At 31.4% G+C, this 22,407-nt stretch overlaps 4 protein-coding genes across 8 annotated transcripts in view; 2 read left to right on the top strand and 2 right to left on the bottom strand.

The window, feature by feature from the left end:
- Window positions 1-998: 998 nt before the first annotated feature.
- Window positions 999-2,916, bottom strand: LOC118074114 (zinc finger protein 350-like). 2 transcript variants are annotated; one of them, XM_035095044.1, is made up of 2 exons: window positions 2,741-2,916; window positions 999-2,319 (listed from the first exon to the last, which is right to left on the bottom strand). In XM_035095044.1, exon 2 carries the CDS (start codon window positions 2,200-2,202, stop codon window positions 1,177-1,179), a length of 1,026 nt encoding a protein of 341 aa, XP_034950935.1. In that variant the 5' UTR covers window positions 2,203-2,319; window positions 2,741-2,916; the 3' UTR covers window positions 999-1,176. The 2 variants fall into 2 exon arrangements, with proteins under 2 accessions (XP_034950935.1, XP_034950933.1); XM_035095042.1 differs by lacking the exon at window positions 2,741-2,916 and having other exon boundaries at window positions 999-2,325.
- A 133-nt stretch (window positions 2,917-3,049) lies between these two features.
- Window positions 3,050-5,835, top strand: LOC118074115 (zinc finger protein 346-like). The gene is made up of 6 exons (XM_035095045.1): window positions 3,050-3,524; window positions 3,659-3,852; window positions 3,929-4,067; window positions 4,136-4,165; window positions 4,921-5,090; window positions 5,210-5,835. Exons 2-6 carry the CDS (start codon window positions 3,664-3,666, stop codon window positions 5,384-5,386), a joined length of 705 nt encoding a protein of 234 aa, XP_034950936.1. The 5' UTR covers window positions 3,050-3,524; window positions 3,659-3,663; the 3' UTR covers window positions 5,387-5,835.
- Window positions 5,505-8,874, bottom strand: LOC118074113 (dynein regulatory complex protein 1). 2 transcript variants are annotated; one of them, XM_035095040.1, is made up of 10 exons: window positions 8,605-8,874; window positions 8,402-8,510; window positions 7,955-8,305; window positions 7,496-7,893; window positions 7,222-7,438; window positions 7,002-7,128; window positions 6,723-6,937; window positions 6,326-6,650; window positions 5,864-6,252; window positions 5,505-5,793 (listed from the first exon to the last, which is right to left on the bottom strand). In XM_035095040.1, the coding sequence occupies exons 1-10, from the start codon at window positions 8,718-8,720 to the stop codon at window positions 5,740-5,742; spliced, it is 2,301 nt and encodes a 766-aa protein (XP_034950931.1). In that variant the 5' UTR covers window positions 8,721-8,874; the 3' UTR covers window positions 5,505-5,739. The 2 variants fall into 2 exon arrangements, with proteins under 2 accessions (XP_034950931.1, XP_034950932.1); XM_035095041.1 differs by having other exon boundaries at window positions 8,601-8,734.
- Window positions 6,231-22,407, top strand: part of spen (split ends) — a 75,870-nt gene continuing 59,693 nt past the window's right edge. For 2 of the 3 annotated variants that reach the window (XM_035095037.1, XM_035095034.1), the window contains exons 1-2: window positions 6,231-6,265; window positions 9,502-11,635. In XM_035095037.1, coding sequence (XP_034950928.1) covers window positions 11,553-11,635 — 83 coding nt within the window. In that variant the 5' untranslated portion in view covers window positions 6,231-6,265; window positions 9,502-11,552. The remainder of the gene's footprint in view (window positions 6,266-9,501; window positions 11,636-22,407) is intronic. The other variant, XM_035095036.1, reaches the window with a different exon arrangement.

The following is a 22,407-nucleotide window of genomic DNA, read 5'->3' as shown; positions in this document are numbered from 1 at the left end:
TTATTGCGTTGACAATAGTGATAACAATTCTATGAGTAAAAAAAAATAGTTGTTAGTTGTTTTATAATATCAGAGTAATTAACAGTGGTTGCTTTTTTTACTCTAATGGTTGATAACTATTTATCAGTTTATCAGTTATAGTAAAAGGGTATCTACTAACAAATATTGTTAGTAGAGACCAAGTCGAGACCATCATTTTTTAATGTTTTGCTTTCGAATCCAATAAACTACACCGCTCCATGACATTGCTTTACTCTTTTGTTTTGACATCGAAATAGTAAACCAATATTTAAATCTTGCTGATAATAATTACTATCTATATCACAGATTCAAGTGACTAAATTCCTTTAAAAATATAATATAAATATGTATGATGATCGCATAATACACATATTTCCGTACGTACTTTAAAGAAAGACAAAGCAAAAGTGCTGATTAGAAACATGTGGAGATTTGGAGCATCGATTTACATTAACATTAAACCTCTTTCTTTTAATCTCTTAACATTGTCAGTTATTTTTGACGTATGTAAAAAAAATTATCCATCACGATTTATCGCAAAATTGATCAATTAGGATCATTATGAATCAAAAAAATTTTTAAAGATATTCATAATTAGCTTTAAATTGATAAATTATTAGAAAATAACTTAATTCAATATAAACTTTTGCTAATAAACTGAAAAACTAATTACAAATTAATCATAAAGCCCTATTTTATTGATTATTTTCAGAATGATTCCTAATATTACATTTTTCATGAATAAAATTTTATCACACAGCCTTTATATGGTATGAAAAATGTTTAATGTTAATATAACGATGATAACTAGCGCTGAATATACTCAGGATAAATAGAAGAATTGTTTGAGTACTGAGCGTACAAGTAGAGTGCAGGATGAATTCCTGGTGGTGGAATACTACGATGTCCCTGATAATGTGGATGATGTGATTCAGTAAGTTCTGTGGAAGATAGATAGTGAGGATACAGGTGAGGCTCTGGACTATCCAATGATCCAGAGGAAACAGAAGTTTGGTAGACACTTTGTGGCGTGGTTTGATCATGAGTTAAAGGTGAATTGATGGTGATGGGTGATGATGCCGCTGTGGAGCAAGCCACATGTTGTGGTGAATGTTGTTGCAACGGCAGAGATTCGGACGCGCTGCCGTCTAAACACTAGTTTGTCGTCTGCGGATGCAGCAATGGTACAGGAAGCTGAAGACTATTTTGTTTAGCTAAACTAGCTATTTCTGCGGCAATACCCTTTCCACCACTAAGACCATCTAATGAAGATGGTCCATCACTGTAACGTAATTCACAAACGGGACTTTCAAATCCTGCCCCTGGGGTAGCACCTCCACTACTTTGCGGAGTCGCTGGATTATGATTCGAATTATTTTGACTCAAATCACGATGCACTCGGTTTTGATGTCGAATCAAATAGCTGTCACGAACAAATGTACGTCCACAAATATTACATTCGTATGTTGTGTTAGCGGTATGAGTACGAATATGAATTGCAAACTGACTTTTGGATGTAAAAGTAAGCGAACATCTATCGCAGACGAGAGGCTTCTCGGCTACATGACTCCAACGATGTGCAGTAACATAACTTTTAACAGCAAACCGTTTTTGACAAATGTCACAAGCATAAGGCCTCTCACCAGTATGGACACGTTTGTGAGTATTGAGGCTACTTTTTTGCGTAAATCTTTTAAGACAAAGTTCGCATTGAAACGGTCTTTCACCAGTATGTGTTCTCATATGAACTTCAAGATAAGGTTTTCGACAAAAGCTTGCTTCACAAACTGTGCAGTGATAAGGCTTATTGCCAGAATGAAGTTTCATATGAACATAATAAGATGAAGCTGAAGAGAGCACTTTTCCACAGACTTTACACGGTTGTGGTTTGGATCTATTCCCTTCTTTAACAGTTTGTTGGCCGGTAGATTGGCGCGAAGGTGGAGATTGAACATTTGGACTGCCCTGTTGACTTTGGGAATTTTGTTGTTGGTTTTGCTGTTGTTGTTGATGAGCTTGTATTGACTGTTGCTGTGATTGAAGGTGATCGTCTTGCTGTGATAAATCTTCACGATCGTCTGATAAATTTACCATTGAATTGGATCCGTCAGATCTACTCGAAGCTACCGAATAAAATCCCATTGGTTCACTTTTAATTTGTTGATCAAACATTGATGTCATTATATCTGATTGAGAAGTTTGAACCGGATTTTCAGGATGCTGATGTATTGGCTGTTGATTCGGGAGCAGAGTCAGATTGCGCTTGACAAACTGCTCATATCCTGCGTACCAATCCACCTGCATGACACAATAGCATTAAATTCAAGTCATCCACATACATAAGTGGACTTAAACATGAAACAATTTATAAAATTATTAAGGGAAATTTTAGAATCTTTGAACAATTGTCCTCGACATTGATCAAGTATCAAATTTATTACTTTGACATTCATTTTTGACAAGTGACAAAAGAGATCTACGCGATCAGCTGATTGCATAACTTTTCTACGAATGTAAAATGATCTCTCAAGACTTAAAGTATAATTAAATTCTTCTAAAAATTCCGAGTCAACTGACAAATGTCACAAACTATTTCTATAACATATTAAACAAACATTGGATTATTTTGACGCTAAAACCGCACTCCAATGCACAGCGCGCGCTGATAGGCTCTGATGCTTACAACTAAAAAATTCAATTACTTTTTAATTATACTAACCTTTGCTAATATAGTGGTTCAGGTTATACGTAAAAAAGATACGCTTCATCGAGCGTACATGTATCGTCCAATAATTTCACAGCATGGGCCGAAACATTTGTTCAAATAATGTTTTTCTTTAACACAAAATATAAGATGGCTGCTGCTATATTTCACGACACAGCATATACATATACATACAAAAGTATATACTGCGATGGACGGTATGTACGAAATGTTTTCATTGGTTCAGAAGTTTAAGCTACTGTTTGCTAAAGGCCACAGCGACAATTTACAAGAGATTATCTGATTGGTACAAAATTATGTAACGCTATTGGCTACAGCTCAATAATCTCCAGTTTGTTGTGAACTGTTTCATTTGTCATCGGTTATTATTCGCAGCTTCTCTTCGTTCTAAAAATATGTGAATTATCTCTAAAAATGAATTCACATGCGTACTCGTTGCTCAATCAAGTTATGTTTTAATTTACCTGTGTTATTCTATCATAAACAGAGTTTATAGACTGATTATAAAAAGTTCTTGCTAATTCCGCCATTATTGTATACCAGTGGAATTTATTTTGCCAAGTTCATTCTCTATGAACGTCAATAAAAATTCAAGACATTATTGACAGATTGTTGACTGAAAAAAAAATTCTTATTAGTGTTTTATGAATGGAACTAGTACTTAAACTAATAAATAATAAATCGAAATATTAACTAATTAACTCCATTAACCAATTTGTAAAATAATTTATTGATTTTCACTTTTTAATTTATTTCATTAATCAACTCAGGTTTGCAGGTACTTGTTTACATTTTTTTTTAAATTGTATCGACAGCATTATGTTTTTAAAATTAAAGCCAAGAATGGTGAATTCAAAGAATGAATAGGATATTTTAAAAAATACTAAAATTAAGACTGTTCCTTTTTTTTAGTAATTATGGCGTTACATTCTCATCCGATAATAAATTCAAATCTAAATGATCCTGTCACAAAGGCAGTAATGGACAATATTATGGGAAACTTACCAACAAAAAAGCCTTTAGTGAGATGTGAAGATTGTGATTTATGTTTCACTAGTCAAACAGTATTAGACGCACACTTGCAAGGAGCTAGACATGCCAAACAGGTACTAAAATCGACAACAATTCAATTATTGGAATGTTTTTTTATAATGATTTATAAGTAAAAATTTTTATCGTTAGATAAGATCCAAAGTAATCATGGCAACACTTGAAGAAACAAAAGTTGCCTTCACAAAAGACCAAGAAGCGAATGGATTGATGTGTAATGTTTGTAATGTTTGTTTAAATTCAATACAACAACTTCAAACACATTTAAATGGTAAGTTCAACATCTTTTGTTTTGTTAAAAATTTACAATTTCTAAACTGACATTTACTTTTATTGCAGGTAACCGGCACAAGAAAAAAGCTATGAAAGGTAATAACCCTGAAACATTCCAAGAATTACTTCCGCATAAACGTAGCAATAAACCAGAGGCTCAGTTATATGAATTAACTTATAGAAATATTGCATTATTAGCTTATTCATTATTACTTTTCGCTTTTGCATGTATTATACTTTTCGTAACACTTATTTATCATTTATTTCTATGATTCCTAAAGAGTTTTCTAGATTCCAATTTATTTATTTCGTATTCTTATGAGTCAAATATGAGACCTGGTCATAATTATAATTCTGTTATCCTTTAATTAGAACATGGTTCATTGTGTTATATTTATATATATTTATTTATTTATTTATTTATTTATTTTGAATGATTTCAATTGAATACTTATACACAATCAAATTTTGTATGATTATTAATTTTTTTTCTAAAATGACTTTTTATAAAACAGTATTTTTTTGATTTGTGTTAATAAAGCCTAATGCTTTCTAATTTTAAGTTTCATTCGTTTCAATACTTTTTAACCTTTATTCAATATGTGTCTTTTGTTAATTGATTTTCAATGAAAAAGGTAAGATTTGATCAATTCTACAGTGAAGAACATTGAGAACATCTTCATTATCATAAATATTGTGGTTGGCATTTGCCTCGTAGAAAAAGAGTCTTCTGTTTTATTAATTTTTATTCTTTTTTGGGCATGAATGTAGCTCAAGCTAATTTATTATCACAAATGGCAATTCTTCCAGTTGTGATAGATAGATAGTGTTGATTGCACATTGATGCTTAGGTGGAACATCTCCGATGGAAGTGACAACAGATGTTGGGTCTGTGGCGACGTCGACATCTTCAACATCATCTGGATCGTCAGTCACTGCTCCATCAACTCCTACTCGACCATCACCTCTTTCTTGCCAGTTATGCAACAAGTTCTTCAACTCGAAAGCTCAATACGACATCGTATGATATTCTCATTTTTTCTACTTTATAAAATTCAAAGATAAAATCTAATGATGATTTAATTTAACAAATACTCATTCAAGATATTATTAATTAATTAAAAAAAAAAATTATTTCAGCATATTTCTTCGAGAAAACATACGCAAAAAATTACCGGCAATGCTACAAAAAATAAGAAAAAAAGGTACACTCCATTCGTGAAAAAAAAGAAAGAAGATATTTTTGGAAACCATAGAATCGATGTAATTCCATCTCTATCTAATAATTTTATCTCCGGGGGATATACACATGTATAAAAAAGTTCGATTATAAATTAATTCTTTAACTTTACAATCTTTTCTCAAATAATCAATTAATTGTATGTTCCATACTTGATCGATAACATTATTTATGATAAGAAGATGAGTAAAAAATACTTTATTGAGTGAGATGAAAATGAAAAAAATATAAATATATATATATATAAATATAGATATGTACATCTAACATATAGATAAAGCTAAGTGTGATAAAATCAATTAATTTATAGATTATTTGAAAAAATTGGCTGTATTTGTTCATGCAATAAAATATGTTGATGATTCATAGAAATTAATTTTATCGTTGAAAAATATTTTCTTTGGTTTGTTTATTTGTATACAAAGAAAGTCTAAATTGCTGAATGAGCTGATCTAGACTTTCTTTGAGTTGAATTGGCTGTTGACTGAAATGATAATAAATAATAATGTTAGTAATACACAATAACTGATAAAGTTTTCACAAATTTTACTTACTTTTACTCCATAGCTCTCAAGTAAACGTCGTAATTCAGAATTTTGTTTCTGAATTGCTTCCGTTTCATTAATCAACTTTTGTCGTTCTCTTAAAATTTCATGATATTTCTTCAATCCTATCATCAAAGCATCCCAAAGTTTTTCTTTCTTAGAAGAAAATATATCTCTGTATCGTCTCCAATATTCTCTCATATCTTCTTCTGATATGCAGCGTGAGAGTACTACTTTATTATCAGAGATTTTTTCCTTAACATTCTGGGAAATCTCGCCACGTGTAGCTTCACTGTATTTTTCTTTAAACTCTAGCAACGCTTTTATTACATTTTCTGATTGTATTTCTAACAAGTGACCTTTATCACACGTCAAGTTGTTCTCTTGAAAATCATTTTCTATGAAACAAAAGTAAGTATTTGAATAAATAATTATAATTTAAATATTTTTGTGCTATTTATTTAAATTTACTCTCAGAACTCCCAATATCTTCCGTGATTGATTCCACGCTCAAATCTTTTGATTCTTCAATATTCTCTTCTTCACTTCTATCTGTTTTAGGTTCAGTAGAAATATATTTCAAAACTTCTTGCCTTAAACGAGTAGTTTTCTCATCTAATTCTGGACTGTTACACGGACAAATAGTTTCATCTTCGAATTCTTTTTCTTTTTGCGGTTTACGTAACAGCTCGTTAATTTTTTTTTCATTTTCTCCAATACAAGTAGGGCAGTAAGAGTAGGGCAAAAAAAAATTAATTAGCACATGAATTTGATCTTCAGACGTAATATTTAATGCCTAAAAAATAGAAAATCAATCAATTTTTTTACAATTACGTTGGTCGAGATTTTAAAAATTCAATTAACTTACCTGGAAGACGTGATCAAGCTTTACGATCATTCGATTTTCTTCGGAATATTGAGAAAGAAGTTCTAGAATTTTTTCTTCAACCAGAAACTCTGCTTGGTCTGAAATCTGCATCATGATGTGTCTTAATAATTTCCTCTCTGAATTTATTCTCTCTGGAGATTTATCTTTTATTTGCGATTTACATAACTTGACATTACCGTCTTTCTCTGCATTGTCTGAAAAAAACAAATATATCACTACTTGTCCAACTGCACAAATATTTTTATAGCAGACATTTACCTCGTTCAATACTTAGCATTGCTTTACAATATGATGGTAATTGTTCCTTCTTTAACAAGGTTTCTTTTGGTGGCTCCCATTCTAATCCTAACATTTGCTCGTAGACAATTTTGTCAACTTTGAATATCTGAAGACAATATAAAGACGTTTTAAATCATTTTTCATTGTTGAAAAATTCCAACTGTTCAGATAAAGAATCAAAGTATGTCAATGAACTCACTTGTTCCAATAACTTGTCTGCATTTTTTGTGTTCATTTCCCAGATTTGCATAAACTGCTTATCATTAATCATAGTAAAATGATTCGATTTCAGCTCTAAATCTATGATATTTTTCTTTGCTTTATTTATTTCGTCCATTAGTTTTTCTATTTTTGCTTTTGTACTTATTTCTAAATCTGTATAATTTTTTTTCAAATTATTAACAATGTCTTGAAGCCTGGAAAAGAAAATTAACTACAATAAAAGAATGAAAAATATTATTTTAAAATCATACTTATTAATTCTTCTTTTTTGTTGGTTCTTGACAATAATATTTTCACTCTCTCTTCGTTTGAGAATAGCATAGCTATACTCTAACTTTTCAAGATTTAATAAACATACAGCTTTCATATTCTCTACTTCTTGTTGAAGTTTCTGACACTCGCTCTCTAGCCAAATCTTTTGTGCTCTGTATTGTTCTTGATGTTCAATTAATACTCTATTCATTTCTTTCTCATATTCACGCATTATTTCTCGCCTACGTTCTACGCCTTGAAGTTCATTATTTTGTCGCTCTTCATACAAAGAATCCCATCTTTTTGTAATATCTTCTAATATTATATTTCTTTCATTCTTCAACGTATCTTCAATGAGATTCAATTCACGACGATACCCTTTATATATCAAATTTATCTACAAGAGAAATGATTAAAAGTAAATAATTAAGTTTATTAAAAGGTAGAAAATTAAATACCTGTGTATCAATTCTATCAATCAATAAATCAATATCTTCATTCTGCTTTTTCTGATCTTCAGCAAATTTATGATCTGCATTATCAATTGCTTTTTTTAATTCATTTATAATAACATCCTTTTGTTCTAAAACTTCTTGGCACTTAATTTTCTGTGACTCAATTCCATTGTGTATATCCAATGGATCTTTCGATTCAAGCAGCTCTGGCCATTTCGAATTGATCTCTTTACATTTCATCATCGATTCTTCAGCTTCTTCTTTAAGTTTATTTAATAAAACTTCACGTATTTTGAAATCTTCTTCACGACGATGTATTTCACGTGCATCATTTGCTATTCTCACATTTGAAATCTAATTGAAATAATGAATAAAGGAATTTGTTAATTTCTGTTTCAACTATTCTATAAATTTTATTCTGTTTACTGTGAATATTTTTTTTTATTTTACCACTTCGTCTCCTTCAGCAACTAACTTTTGCATAAATTCTGTACTCGCATCTATTTGTTGTTCAGTCTTTGTTTTTTCATCAGTAGTTTCATCCTCTTCCCTATCTTGCCTTTAGAAAAATATTAATAATTGTAATTAAAGCATGAAATTCAAAAAGAATTAATTAATTACTTTTTTTTAAAGTAATGAGGAAATTTACCAACTTTTTCATAGCTTCTAATCTTCTTTGAATACGAAGCCTTCGTGCTAATATACGTTCTTTGGGATCAGTCGACATGATGGATGGTTCTTGAGATTTATCAACGTTTGTTTCTGACATTTTTTCACTCCCGAACACGATAAAGCTTTTTCTTTATAATTAATTATACTGACCCTTTGAGTGCAGAGTATATATAAAAAATAAAGACATCAACTGAACATTAACACAATGGAAGGATCAAATTTTTGATAATGAGTCAACGTATTTCCTTAACTACAAACACTTGGTTACTATTAGAAACACATTAATGATTATAATATAATAAAGAGTTTCAATTTTACAATCATGTTATTATTGTATAATCATCAAATAGAAAAAAATAAGTGAAGATATATTAAAAATAAAATGTTGGCATAAAAAATTGTATTATCAATTTAGATATAAAATTAAATCTGATATTTGCCAAAAGAAAAAAATAGCAAAATACTATTAAAATTATTATTAGATTTAATGGGATAATTATAAAGATTATTAGAGTTAAAAATACATTGAAATATTTATTCTTATGAAATTTTATTATCTATTAGGATTATAAAAATAACCATTGCAAATTTTGTAATTGAATTACATACATTATATATTTATAGTCAGCATACATAACTATCTTAATTTATAAATATTATTTGTGTCAATATGTTTTAATAATAAATCATTACTTATTATTATTTAAATGTTTGTCAATATTTTTTAGACCGTATAAATTAAATTAAATTATTAACTAATGCTTGTTATAATGCACAGTAGAAATTTTTTTTCTATGAGAAATATTATCATTATTTTTAATTTATTATATCACATCACACAATTTATATTTATAAATAAACAAAATTAAATTTTTTAGGATAAAAAATCAAACATAAATAGACCAGAGGTCACTGAGTGCCTACGGTAGATGCTGCCATCTACTTATTGACTTATTAGATGGCGTTGTGGTATAGGCGCCATTGGTGTCATAGTCAATCACGAAATGGCGTCATGTAATGTTCGTGTTACGCATCAGGGAATAAAAATTATTATTCGCAGAAAATTTCAATAAGTACGTCGAAAATTATATGAAAAGATATGATAAGATCAACAATCACTAAGGTATATACAGTTTAGATAAATACAAAATCATTTATTAAGTAAATTTTCTCAACAGTACTCCAAAAATATGACGCCAGCAAACATGGCTGGTATAGCATAATAATAAACTAGACAATAACTCGAAGCATTTTTGTATCACGAACACGAAGAAATCATAAAAAAAACAATAGATACATAGAGATATAAGCGAGTCATTCGGAAATGTAAAAAGAACTACGAATGAACAGACGATAAAACTGGAAAGAGAAGCAATAGAATAAGTTGAAGGCAACGCGTCTGCGTGAACGACGCCATAGATCTAATAGTAGTTGACAACAGATACGATTTTAGCGGGAGGACGATGAAGAAGAGTGAGGCTACGACGGAGAAAGATGGAAAAAGAGAGAGTAAAAAAATATACGTGACATTATATCGAAGCATTAGTTAGATAAAGAAAGGAGTATAGCTGTGAAAAAAAGGACGCGGGGTGTGGAGGTTCGGGTTAGCTCGTTCGACCCGTTATCCTTCCTCCCCTTGAGTCCCGTGACCCCCACCTAGCCTTGCTTCAATTCCTCCGAGTTTCCCCACTTCTTTGGTAACCAAGTGTTACCCCTACTACAGTATATACCTCCCGGCGGGGACGCCAGATCGTGATCGCAAGCCGCCTCTCGCAGTAGAGTCGTTTCATTCCCCTCTTCATCCCCACCATCAAACAAAATACGGTTGGCTAGCGAGCCACGCTACGCTCCCGCCACGGTGACGTCACTTCGTGTAGTGTAGTGCAGTGAGAAGGAGCGAAGCCAGCTCCGTTCGTGTACATGTTCAAGTTAAAAGAGCGGTTGTTAAACTGTATACACTAAGTAATAGGTAGATACGTAAGTTATCAACCTATGGGATATATAAACGCAACAAAGTAATACTGAAGCGTCTACAAGGAATTATAACCTATTCTTACATAGTTTCATCAACGTTGTGTATTTCACGTAACCGTGTGTGGCAAGTGATGTGAAAAAGCCTGTCGGATTAGTATCAGGCACATAAAACGGAGTTTGTGTTACGTGCAACATTAAATAAAGGAAAAAATTCCATCTTTTCTGTCATATTGATTACTGTTATTAGTATAAGTTTGTCAAGTGATATCATCAACGAGTTTCAATCAAGCAAAGGATAAAGGAAAAAAATTATTCGCGAGTGTAATATGTTCGAACGAAATGGAACGAATCATCGTCGAGAGTCGTTGTGCCCGGGTGGTGATGTGTCGTGTAATTAGGGTCTTTTTAGATTAGTGTTGTACCATGTGGCGTCCAGCAACGGTTTTCTTTGCTGCTACCAGTGGTGTATTATCCCACGACTCATTGGCGGTCGCGGTGCTGTTTTATCGCGAGCGCATAAAGTTTCGTTTTTTCTGCGCTGCCACGACAACCCCCGTGTAAGGGGTCACCACCTTTTACCATCTAGTGATTAGTGACCAGTGTGATTGATTGTTTAAAGTGGTGATTGTTAAAAAGAAGAATTTCATTGGAAAATTCTTCAGTTGTGCATCAATAGTACGGTTTTGAAAGAAAATAAATAAATAACGTCTGAAATAATTCTTAAATCGACGGTCAAATTGAATTTAACGTGAGTGTGCATGAGAGCAAGAGAGATAGCCAAGCAGCGTCTCTCACGCTACGGCTCTGCAAGTGTGTATTGGTGGTGAAAAGTGTGCCTAAGTGGAAATTTATTTGTATTAAATATTAAAAAATTTTGTTCGAAGTTGTGTGTCGTTGTACAGTGCCGCCAAACGATAACACAACATCCGATCCCAAATGAAGAGTTCGGAGCAAAATGGTTAGAGAGACACGTCACCTGTGGGTTGGAAATCTGCCGGAAAACATCCGTGAGGATCGTATAAGAGAGCATTTCAAACGGTGAGCTAAAGAAAATTTTATGTTCCATTCTTTCACTTTATTTCACTCTTACATACTTTATGTACTGTACTTTATAAAGTACTTTCTATTTCAACTAAAAGCAAATACCTACGTCTTAAACCTTGAGTAGCCCTTGGTCAGCCAAGCTTAAGTAAATTCGTTCTTATTCATACCTGCCTTTCTTCATTTCCTCATACTATTCTTACCATCCTACTACATTATTTCTTAGTCATGACTAGCATAGTATTCTTCGTATTTGAGTGATACAAGCTAAAAAAATTAGTAAGCATCAAGCACAATTCTGTGAATTAAATAATTTCATCATTTCAAAATCAAAACAAACAATACTCGAATATAAATTATTTTTTAAATTAAAAAGATTCTCTTTGAATGTAATTATAATATAAAAATATTCAAATATTTATTAAGAAAATTTAACATGAGCTTCCAGAGAAATGTTGACATTTTTTTAATTAAACTTAAAATAGAATGAAATTTATATAATAAGTAATAAAAATCTTCAACAGAGTTAATGTGAATAAAAATTTAAACAGGAAAATTTTTTTTTAGAGATAGTAATAATAATTTTAAATGAAAATCAATGTAAATAATTCTTCATAAAATTTGAGTGAATTTGATTGTGAAGTCAAGAGTTGGAGTAAATGAATAATAATTACCACACTCAAAGTAATCATCCCCAAGCACATTTCCAACGATATAAAATACTTCAAATAACAAATATTCTTCGTCTATTGCGCAAATTGTGAAGTGCGTTCTAAGGGAAACGCCCCGGCAACGAAGAGGAAAAGCGAGTGAAAAAAGTATGCAATAAAATTCTCTCGATCCCTTATATTGTGTCTTAATAAATTGCGTCGTTGTTAAAATGAATGGAAATGAAATACAAAGGGCTTTTGCTTTGCAACTATGACTTTTTTTCGGTGTGTTTATTCATCATTGCTATATGTATATTAAACAAACAATTCTTACACCAGAGCAATGTGTTTAAACTAGTCTTTCTCAACAGCATCGTTGATAAACGAAGAAACATGATGTTTTCGGTACAGAACGTATATTATCCTAGAATCCTCTGCATACACTGACATCAGGGCCTTGAGTATTGTCTCTCTTCTCTTCGTAGCGTGAGCAAGAGAACACCCCGGCGCGCGCCTCTCCTCGTTTGTTTTTTCCCAAAGTAATAATAGCAGAGGACAGCCATTTTGAGAGCTCGCGGCGGCACGAAGTTATTGTTCGACAGTGTCGATCAACTTGCGGCTCCCAATCTAGCGTCCATTCCAGTTTCAACTTTCCTCTGCAATATCTTCTTTATTCAACGATTTCATGAACATTTACTTGATAATACTTTATTTCTATTACTTCCTTTCATTATTTTGTCTAGTCTCAATCTTCTAGGCCAATTCGCTGTTGAAACATTTGTAATTTACAAACATTCTAGCCAATCCTATTGATAAGACAGAGACAGAGTAGTGTGGCGCACGCGTAAGAGTGAGATAAACTTCTTGGAGGAAGGGAAAAGAGAGACAAAACTAACGGTGACACAGTTCAGTGTCACTCAACCTTCGGCTCCACAATTTCATCAAAATTTACTTTTGACTTATTTTTATTCATTAATCAGTTGTTTTTTATTATTCTTCCTCATTTGTTTATTAACTATATCAATTATCTTCAATTGTGTTTTGTTTTCATCATGCTTCATGAATTCCAATTGTTTCAAAATGACTTCAACAACTTTCAATGTTCATAACTCTTAAATAAACTATTGCATGAGACGCAGTATGAAGTTGTTGAAGTATAATTTGTAAATGACAGCATTTTTTTCAGTATATTAAAGTTCATAACATTGGATTTACTTCAGCAAAGATATCAAGTGCGTTAGTGATTCAGTGGAAAAATTCTTAAACTAATATGTAATAATGTGTTTCTATAATATTAACTTTATAAAAGTACAATATAAATTATTCCAACTCTATCTATCAGTCGACAAAGTCAATATGAATTTCCTATAGCTGATAAATAGTTAAAAAAAAATAAGTGATAATATTACCACTAATTAATATAATTTAATATAAATAAATATGTATACTTTACAGTGACGTCGATAATTCTTTGTTAAAGAATTTCTTGATATTAAATTTAAGATAGAGTATAATTTTTCAGGTTTTTAGATAGACTGGTGTAAATGGAAGTTTTTAGAATTTAATGCAGGAAATTGAAGGCTACTCTGATGGCCACGAGATTCATTTTGAATCATTTTCAACATTAATCCGGATAGAAGGTAATTTTGATCTTAATTAAATGTGAAGGTACGACAAACTGTGGTACCTAGGGCTTGTTATTTCCGCATTGGAATGCCTGGGGATTCTATACTGATAGTCAACCCCGAAAACCCTGGAGCTCTTGATTAAACTTCGGAGAGTGTCACGATTGGTGGACGACCTTAATTTTGCTCAGCGGTTGCTTATGAGGGGATTTCACGCGGATTTATGTCGAGATCGTACCATTTTTTCTTCAATTTATGATTTTTAAGGCCACAAAAGGTGAGATAAGTTTGTAAAGAAACCAACTAAAGTAGAGTAGATGACTTTAATAAGATGTGCATTTTATTTAAAGTTAATTCATTTCCTTGCATATAAACAGTTGTTTGTTAGGCCCTACGATATAAATTCTGGCGCAGTCGAACGAAACACAGGGACGGCTGACAGCATTTGCAATGCCAGACAGTACATTGCCGCTTCACGTGCCAGCTGGCGATATTAAACGGTCGTTCCAACGTACGAGGGCGAAAACTCATGGACGAGCATTGCGAGTCTCATTATTTCTTTCTTTGTCTTTCATTTTCGGTTTATTATTTATTAAAGCCATTTAAGCCTTCCCACTTGAATGTGCATGTTATGAGGAATTTAGAAAATTAACCAACAATTTTAATCAATGATAATAATAAGTAAAGTTTCATTTTTATTTCAACTGCTATAAATTTTCATTCCAGTTTTATTTATTGACTCTTTTATTAATATGCATAATAAGGCTCATTGTTATAAAAATAATAACAAAAGTCATATTTTAACTCTTAGAAATAATGATAGTTTTTTGTTTTTTATTTTCAAAAAGATGATTTTATTGTATTTTATTCATTAAAAGTTTATTGTGGTATGTAGAGAATATAAATAAATTCTTATGGATCAGGAATTTCTTTATTCTATTCTCTTTAATTATAAAACTTTTAGAGTATAGAATACGTTGGAGAATACTTCAGTTACAATTTTACAACAATGAAGTCAATTTTCCAAGGATGAAATATACACGTTACACATTATTATGGTTAAAGTGGGAATATTTATGTAAGAATATACTTGGTACTTTTTGCTTGACATATCTGTTTAAATCAATTTAAGACCGGCAGATATCGATGTTAAAAATATCCGCGTAATAAATATCAGTATACTTTATATGAAACTTGAGATTTAATGCAGGCAAAGGATGTGGTAGAAAAATATTAGCAAAAGAGATGGAGAGAAAATCTTCTCTTCAAAGGATCGTACTCAAAATGGCGGGTGTCGTAGATGCCGTGACCCCAGCATCGAAATAAAGCTTTACACATTGCCTAGTCTTCTTCTCATATTCTTTATCTGTCTTCTCTTCACCTCGACATCATCGGGGCCTTTAGGGCATCGCTCTTGGATCACATTTCAAAAATAAAATCGTTACTTGCTTCATCTCATTCTATTTTATACTCGTCGTCTCTCATCAAATAATAAAACTAATTTTACCTTCTGCCTTTACTCTACACCTTTCATCTCGCAGTCCCTACACATCATTTTTTTTTTCTTCATCCTTTTTCTTCTCATTGTGTATGTGTGTTTTTGTCTTTTGTTTTGATCGAATGCTGACACGTATAAGTTTTATGTGGAATAAAAAGCCAGTTCTGAGAAATTGAGAACAATATAAAATTCGCGAAAGGTGAAGATACTGTGTAGTTGTCTTGCATGTACTTCTGTACAAGTTTGACGTGTTATACACAGGTAGGTGCGGTTGGGTGATTCGTTTCGACGATACTTCCTGTATGCGTGGCTACTGGTGCTGGTGCGCGCGCGCCCCCGCCCGCGAAACGCGCGTGTATGTGCGTCCGTGCGCGCCCATTCGACTGTATGTGTCGCGGCTTGCCGGCGTATTTTGGTATATTGATCGCGCGCGGTCGGCCATCTCTTTCTCTCTCCAGCTTACTCTTTCTCACTCTCTCGTCCCCTATCTTGCCCCACCCCACTATTCTCTTCTCGCCTGCTCCCATCGTCCGACGTCGCTCTGCGCTTCCACGTCTCTTCCTCCCTCACAAGACTCCTCATTTAGTTTCTCTCTTTATCTTTTACTTTACTTCTCTTTGCTTGTCACTCACGTCTCTAGTCTCTATCTCACTGATGATGCTATCCTTTGCTATATAATGTACTAATACATACAACCAACGTCAATCTTCCAAAACCTTTGGACTTAAAAGTCACACGCATTTTACGCACCACCGCCACACTTTTCATATACAAATACATCCCTTTAACTTTTCGGCCGACTTTGTCAGTTGCAATAAAATAAAAAAAGTTTAATAAAATAATAAAAATATGATAAATTATATATAAATGAAAATTTGAAGACTTTCTTCCAGTGTAGAAATGTATTCTGGAACATTTTATATAACAATCTACTTGACAAGAAGGTCAATTACACTTGGAAAAAAATAAAAATGAGCTTTAAAAAGAAACTTCTCGGAAATTTTTCGAGGTAAAAAATAGTGTGATATCGAAAATTTTTTATTAAAAATAGTTAATGTCAAAAGTTGAGAGTTTCTTAAAATAAAAGTGTCTTGTCTATAAAAAGAGTTGAGTAAGTAATAAAATTTTATCCGTTTTTTTTTCATTTCTTTTTTTCAATAGATGAATTGACATTACACATATTGTATCAGAAAATAATAATTACTAAATGTCAATATTTATCAGATATTTCCTAATGGATATTTAATTTAATTTAATTCATGTTTTCATAATGGTATGTAAACATTACGTTTATTTTCATAATAATTGATGATTACACAATTTAAATTTAGCCAATAAAATTTATTTTTTACCTCAACAAGATTTATTCCCAGAAAAATAAATTATTTAAAATGATATTTTTTCTATTACACAAATTTTTCAATATTGATTATTAACTGAAAAATGTTATTTTAATTTTCACTCAAATACCAGAGTTTCATTCGTATAATAATTAGCCGCACAAATTGAAGCAAAAGTATTTCTTCACGACAGTAAAAAAAATTATTTCATTTCCATTCAATTTCCTGTGACTTCTTATGTCTTTTTCAGTGAAAATAATTAGAAAGGTAGTAACAAAGTGATAATAAAACTGAAGAAATGCAGATATATTTTTAGGTAGTTGTTGCGATAAAATAAATATAAGGTGTCATTAATCTTTACGCTGTTGTAAAATATATTTGTAATCAAGAAAAAGAAGAAAGCGAATTTAATTGCGTTGTAAAAGTCACCCTCTGAAAGCTTCGAAGCATGAAGGTAAAGGGCATATTCCCATAGAAAAGTCATAATCGATCTCGTAGGTAGCTCGAGAATAGTCTTCTTGGAACACAACACTTTAAGACCACAGGCAATGGATTATAATTATAATTAAATCTATACACGTACACGTAGTAATCTATGACTCACATTATTTCTTTAGATATTTATTATCAATTTGAAAAACCAACATTTGAACATTGGTACTCAAAGCCCTTCTTGCATTAATTATTCCTTCAGTGCATATGCTTTACACGTGAGAGAGCTATTTTCACTGCACTTTCCTACCATAAAACAGTCCAGCTTCTTCGGGTCGTCTCCATGAACTTGGTTATAACTTCACTCAAAGTTTATTTATAACATTTCAAGTCTCTCTTAATTTAGTTTACATTTTTTTTTTAATTTTTTTATAGAAAATTATTTTTTATGCATGTTCTATTTTTTCTTTTCCATTGAAACTCTTTTTTCTTTCTTTTCAACACCTCAAGATTTTGTTTTGAAAAGATTCTTTTTCCAATTTCAATCCTTCATCATGATTATTTACGATTTTTATTCAAATTCTTGAATAAAACTTTTTTTTTTTTATTTTTATTAAAGATACACTCCACCTTTACGTGTTCCCTCGGCTTCCTTTCCTTAGTCTTCATCAGTTCTAATATTATAACCAGCTATAGCCAGTCATTTAACTGGAAATCCCCATAGCGTCATCAAGTGATATTTCTTGAACCTTAAGTTCCCAACACTTGGAGACTCGGGTGAATAATTTTTCCTTTCTTTCTCTTGAATTATTGCTATTATTTATTAGAAGATGATATGACAGTGAATTAAAGTTTTTATCAGATAAATTTATAATCCAACTATTTTAGTACTTGATATTACCTGGAAAATGAACTTTTATCAACTCTACTTCATGTAATAATTTTTTATGTAACTTGATTGCATGGATAAGAAGAAAAAAAAATGACAGATTAAGATGTCTGAAGTATCATTAAAAAATTTATTCACTCATTCTCGAGTAATTTAAGATGTTGAAATCTTGAATTTGATGATAGCTTATATTAATAATCAGGTTGAGAACACCTTTATAGTCGAATATTTTTCCGGGGAAGTGTCCACTGCCTGGCGACAGAGTGACGGTGGCGTCATACAGTGCATATTAAACGTGGCCAGCGGCAATGTCGGTGAAAAAAACATGTTGCTTTGGTATATAAAACCGTGATGATGCTACATAAATATATGTATAGCTTGTGTATATACTAGAATGTCAACAGCCGCAAATATCGTTGAAAATTTAAACATTGTACTGTAGCATGTCTATTACCTCGATTTGAACTAAAATCAACATCGTTAAAATCTGTATACCACTGAGACAAAAAAAATTGACTTGTTAATATTTGTTAAAGTTTTAGAAAATTTTTTCTTCTATTCTGTGATAAGAATTTTTTTTTTTTATTATGAATAAAATATTGAATGTTCTATTTAAGTTTTCAAACACATCATACATCAATCTAAACGATAACTTGTTCCACACATTTAACATACAAGTATGTGAAGAAGCAATTCTTTGATGTTCATGATAACAATAACAGTTACAAGCATTATCCTTGAATTTTAAAAACAACTTATAATTTGATGTGTAAACTTAGTGTTATATTTTTCAATAAAAAATAAAAAATAATTTTTTAAGAATAGTAATGAGTGGTAAAAAAAGGAAGAAGTTTTCTTCTATTTAGCATAAATGGATGGAATAAATGTGGTTGAAAATATTCTCAGCTCTGAAGATTTAGATGTATTTATTCATTTAAAAATATTAATAAAATTCATTCACGTATAGAGTGGAAGAAAACTTAAACTCGTCAAGCAAATTTACTATTCTATTTCCTCGTTCCATCAGCAAACTCCCATAAGTCTTTCATAAAATACTTTCTAAAGTGAAAATATAATCCTAAAAGCTCTAATGAAAAGTCAAACAGACGAAAGTTTAATAATGAAAATCCTTAGACAAATGATAATCCCGCCAAAATAGTGAATCGCGTGGTGTGTCCCGCGTAGTGTCAGTATAGAATAAAAGCATATACTTTGGTTGGGAGATTGGTACAATTGCCAGCAGTGTTGCCGGCTTTCAAGTAAAAAGAACATCTTTTACAACATACAAAACCTCCTACGCTCCTTGGCAACACTGCACTATGTATTCTCTTTCTCTTTTGTTCTCTCTCCCTCGGTCTACAAGCATAACACGCTAGTGCTCTGCTCTCTCACAAGAAACGACTTGTACGTGTTCGCGCGAATGCACCCGTACATGCAGCAATCGTCGTGGAAACTCCACTGCTTGGTTGGGTACTTGGCCCGTCGTCACTCGTCGAGCCTCGAGAGAGCATCAGCACAGGGGCATACGGACAAGAGCAGCCACTTATGTCTCGATGATGCTCGGTGGTGCGCGTATGTCGAAGCCAACGAGCTGCTGCTGCTGGTGCTGCAACTCGTGTGCAATTGCAGCTCATGCATCTTTCTTCTCCCTTGCTGTAATGCTAATGCATTGCAGTATATCTTTCTTAATCTAGTCTCTACTAATTCTCCCCATGTACGTTTCCCCTTGAGACGATTCTCATCAGATTTTCTCGCGAACCACGCCTCAGATGAAAAGTACACTTTAAGTGAAAACAGCATGAGATGAAGAGTGTGCAAACATGCGTCTTAATAGATATATCGTTATAAACTTTCTGAAGGATCTTTATTTGTTGATATTATTTTACCCTGGTACATTTTCACATTTACTCTATTTTTTCATTTTGTTTGTAAAGAAAATGAAAAGGTACTATTGAGGTGGAGCTTTATTCTTTGATAGTAATGGCGGTAATTATTGATTGGAATTCTTATGGTATTAAGTTTTTGATGCATGAGAATAATTCCCAGATCTTTAATTAGATATTATTGATATTTTTATCTAACATCGTTTTATGTGAATGTCAACATTCATTCAAATGAGCTATTCCAGAGTGGAATGCAAAATAATTTCAAGTATGGGAAGTTAATTATAATAATAGTGATTGAAGTATTCGAACTTCAAATTCTTTAAATTTTCTGGTAAAGAAGCATTTGTGGGAAAATAAAACATGTCAGGTTTATTGATATTTAAATAGAGTTTCTTTAAACAGAGACTAAATTTATTCACTCAACTACTTGATCATAATTATCGTGAATTTTTTTTTACTCTTAATATACAAAATTATTAAGTTTTTACGTGACAGGCAAAAAGCTTTGTTGAGTTAAATAAATTTAAACAATTTTTTATAGTAAATAAAATTTTAAATGACTCATAAAAGGTCGAGTTGATGCTATGTATGGAAAACCAATGTATGGTATCATCCTGAAGTTGAAAAGACCTAAATATTTGTCTTTTATTTTTAAATTTATGTGGAGAATCAATAATTTTAATTATTATTGCATTTAATTAATCTGTTTTAATTTAATTAATAAAAATTTATTTATATGTTTGTTAAAATTTTAAGAATTATCATCATTGTTTATAAACTCATATTAAAAAAAATTTAATTAACATGGTGATTTAACGTAATTGAAAATTTCAATTTATGTTGAATATTATTGCCTCAAGACGTCAAATTTATTACTAGAAAATTTTACAAATATATTCATAATTCTCTTGTAAATGGAAAAAATTCTTTGAACCAAAAAAAAAAAAGGATAAAATAAATGAAATTTGGTGACATACTTTTTTGAAAGTCAAATATTTTATGTTTGGTTAACAAATAATTCATTAGCAAACATCTTTTTTTTTCATTACTTTAATAAATTCACAGAATTCATACATTATTTACAATAAAAAATAACTTTTCCACATTAGCGATGAAACTATACATTGTTATTATTAAAAACGGAAATTGCTTAAGTTTAAATAATACTTTAAATCATGACAAAATTGTATAGAAAATAGACAAATAATGTTCTTTAGTAGAAATCAATTTTCTTTCAAATGATTCTGAAACCTCAAAGGAAAATGGTCGAAGAAAACCGCTGATTCTCGAAACACAACATATCGTGACATAATGTGAAGCTTTAGGTTTTGTGGTATTCTCTCACCAATAGTTACGATGCTTCCAAGTAGTCTACGGATAATGGTTGGCGCAACCATAGAATGTTATTCAAGCAATACTCGGAAACATGAGCCGTTTACAATGAGAGCACATCGTTATTGCATTCGAGCATCAGTAGAAGTAGAAGTGCATGCTTTGCGAGTTTTATCTCCAGGGTGGTACTCATGTGTGATCAGACTTTCTCGTATGTGTCGCACATTGATAAACTTTCACCGTGGAAGCTTCCTATGAGCCCTCTCGAAAATATCGACCCTGTTTATTATATCCCATGATATGATACACATGGAAACCAGTCTTGGTTTCAAAAGGCCGAAAGTCGACCGCAACCATGGATAAAAAAAATACGTCGCCTCATTTTCTCAAGACCCTCTTCGTGTTTCTCGGCCACGAACGGGTTTCTTCTCGCGTACCATCTTCTCATTCTTTCCAGTCACTATCTATATACATCCACCACGTTGTATATAACATACAGTCATGGCCAAAATTATCTTCAAAAGTCAGTGCTTAAGTGTTCGAAATTGTTAAACATAACAATTTTATGTTAAAATTTTTAAGTGGTCCCTTGGGGGGTTGGAATTATTTTTTTAGGAAAACAAGAATTTAAAAATGAGAAATAATTTTTTTAAACATTTTTTAGAGTAGAAAAAAATAACAACTCTCTTGGCACTAAAAACACGATTTGGAGTAAATTATGTATAGTTTCAAAAGTTCAAGTTAGTTTGACTCGAAATTTTTGTCAAGGATATAGGTATTTTTTAAATAGTTTTACACAAAGTTTCCACTTATTGGAACAGTAATAAATTGAGTTTTGTTTTTTAATCAATATGAAATAGTTTCTCAAAACAATAGAAAAATATTTATCACATTTTTTGGAGTGAATATAATTTATCAACTTTAAAGATATAATTTTTAGAGCGAGTAAAATATTTATTTGCTCTAAAAGAATGTTACTGCTCTGAATTTAAATTTTGTTGAATTTTTTAAAGAAATGTTGTTCATGTAATAGTTTTCTGAAAAGTTTGAAACTGCCAAAAGTATCATCTCTGGAATAAAAATAATTTCAATTTAAATATTATGCCATGTTGGAAAT

The sequence above is a fragment of the Chelonus insularis genome, unplaced genomic scaffold (genome assembly GCF_013357705.1).
Source record: "Chelonus insularis isolate UGA/USDA-ARS -01 unplaced genomic scaffold, ASM1335770v1 contig_131_pilon, whole genome shotgun sequence".
Lineage (NCBI taxonomy): Eukaryota > Metazoa > Arthropoda > Insecta > Hymenoptera > Braconidae > Chelonus > Chelonus insularis.
Note: the sequence above shows the minus strand (reverse complement) of the source record. Positions and strands in the feature narration are given on the sequence as shown.

Bases quoted from the DNA above. Each gene is read 5' to 3' on its own strand.
- LOC118074114 (XM_035095042.1), bottom strand. From the start codon at position 2,325: ATGCAGGTGGATTGGTACGCAGGATATGAGCAGTTTGTCAAGCGCAAT.
- LOC118074115 (XM_035095045.1), top strand. From the start codon at position 3,664: ATGGCGTTACATTCTCATCCGATAATAAATTCAAATCTAAATGATCCT. The intron at 4,068-4,135 runs GTAAGTTCAACA...CTTTTATTGCAG, and splicing joins ACTTCAAACACATTTAAATG to GTAACCGGCACAAGAAAAAA. The intron at 4,166-4,920 runs GTAATAACCCTG...ATTGATGCTTAG, and splicing joins CAAGAAAAAAGCTATGAAAG to GTGGAACATCTCCGATGGAA.
- LOC118074113 (XM_035095040.1), bottom strand. From the start codon at position 8,720: ATGTCAGAAACAAACGTTGATAAATCTCAAGAACCATCCATCATGTCG. The intron at 8,511-8,604 runs GTTGGTAAATTT...ATTTTTCTAAAG, and splicing joins AGATTAGAAGCTATGAAAAA to GCAAGATAGGGAAGAGGATG. The intron at 7,439-7,495 runs GTATGATTTTAA...TTTCTTTTCCAG, and splicing joins CAAAAAAGAAGAATTAATAA to GCTTCAAGACATTGTTAATA.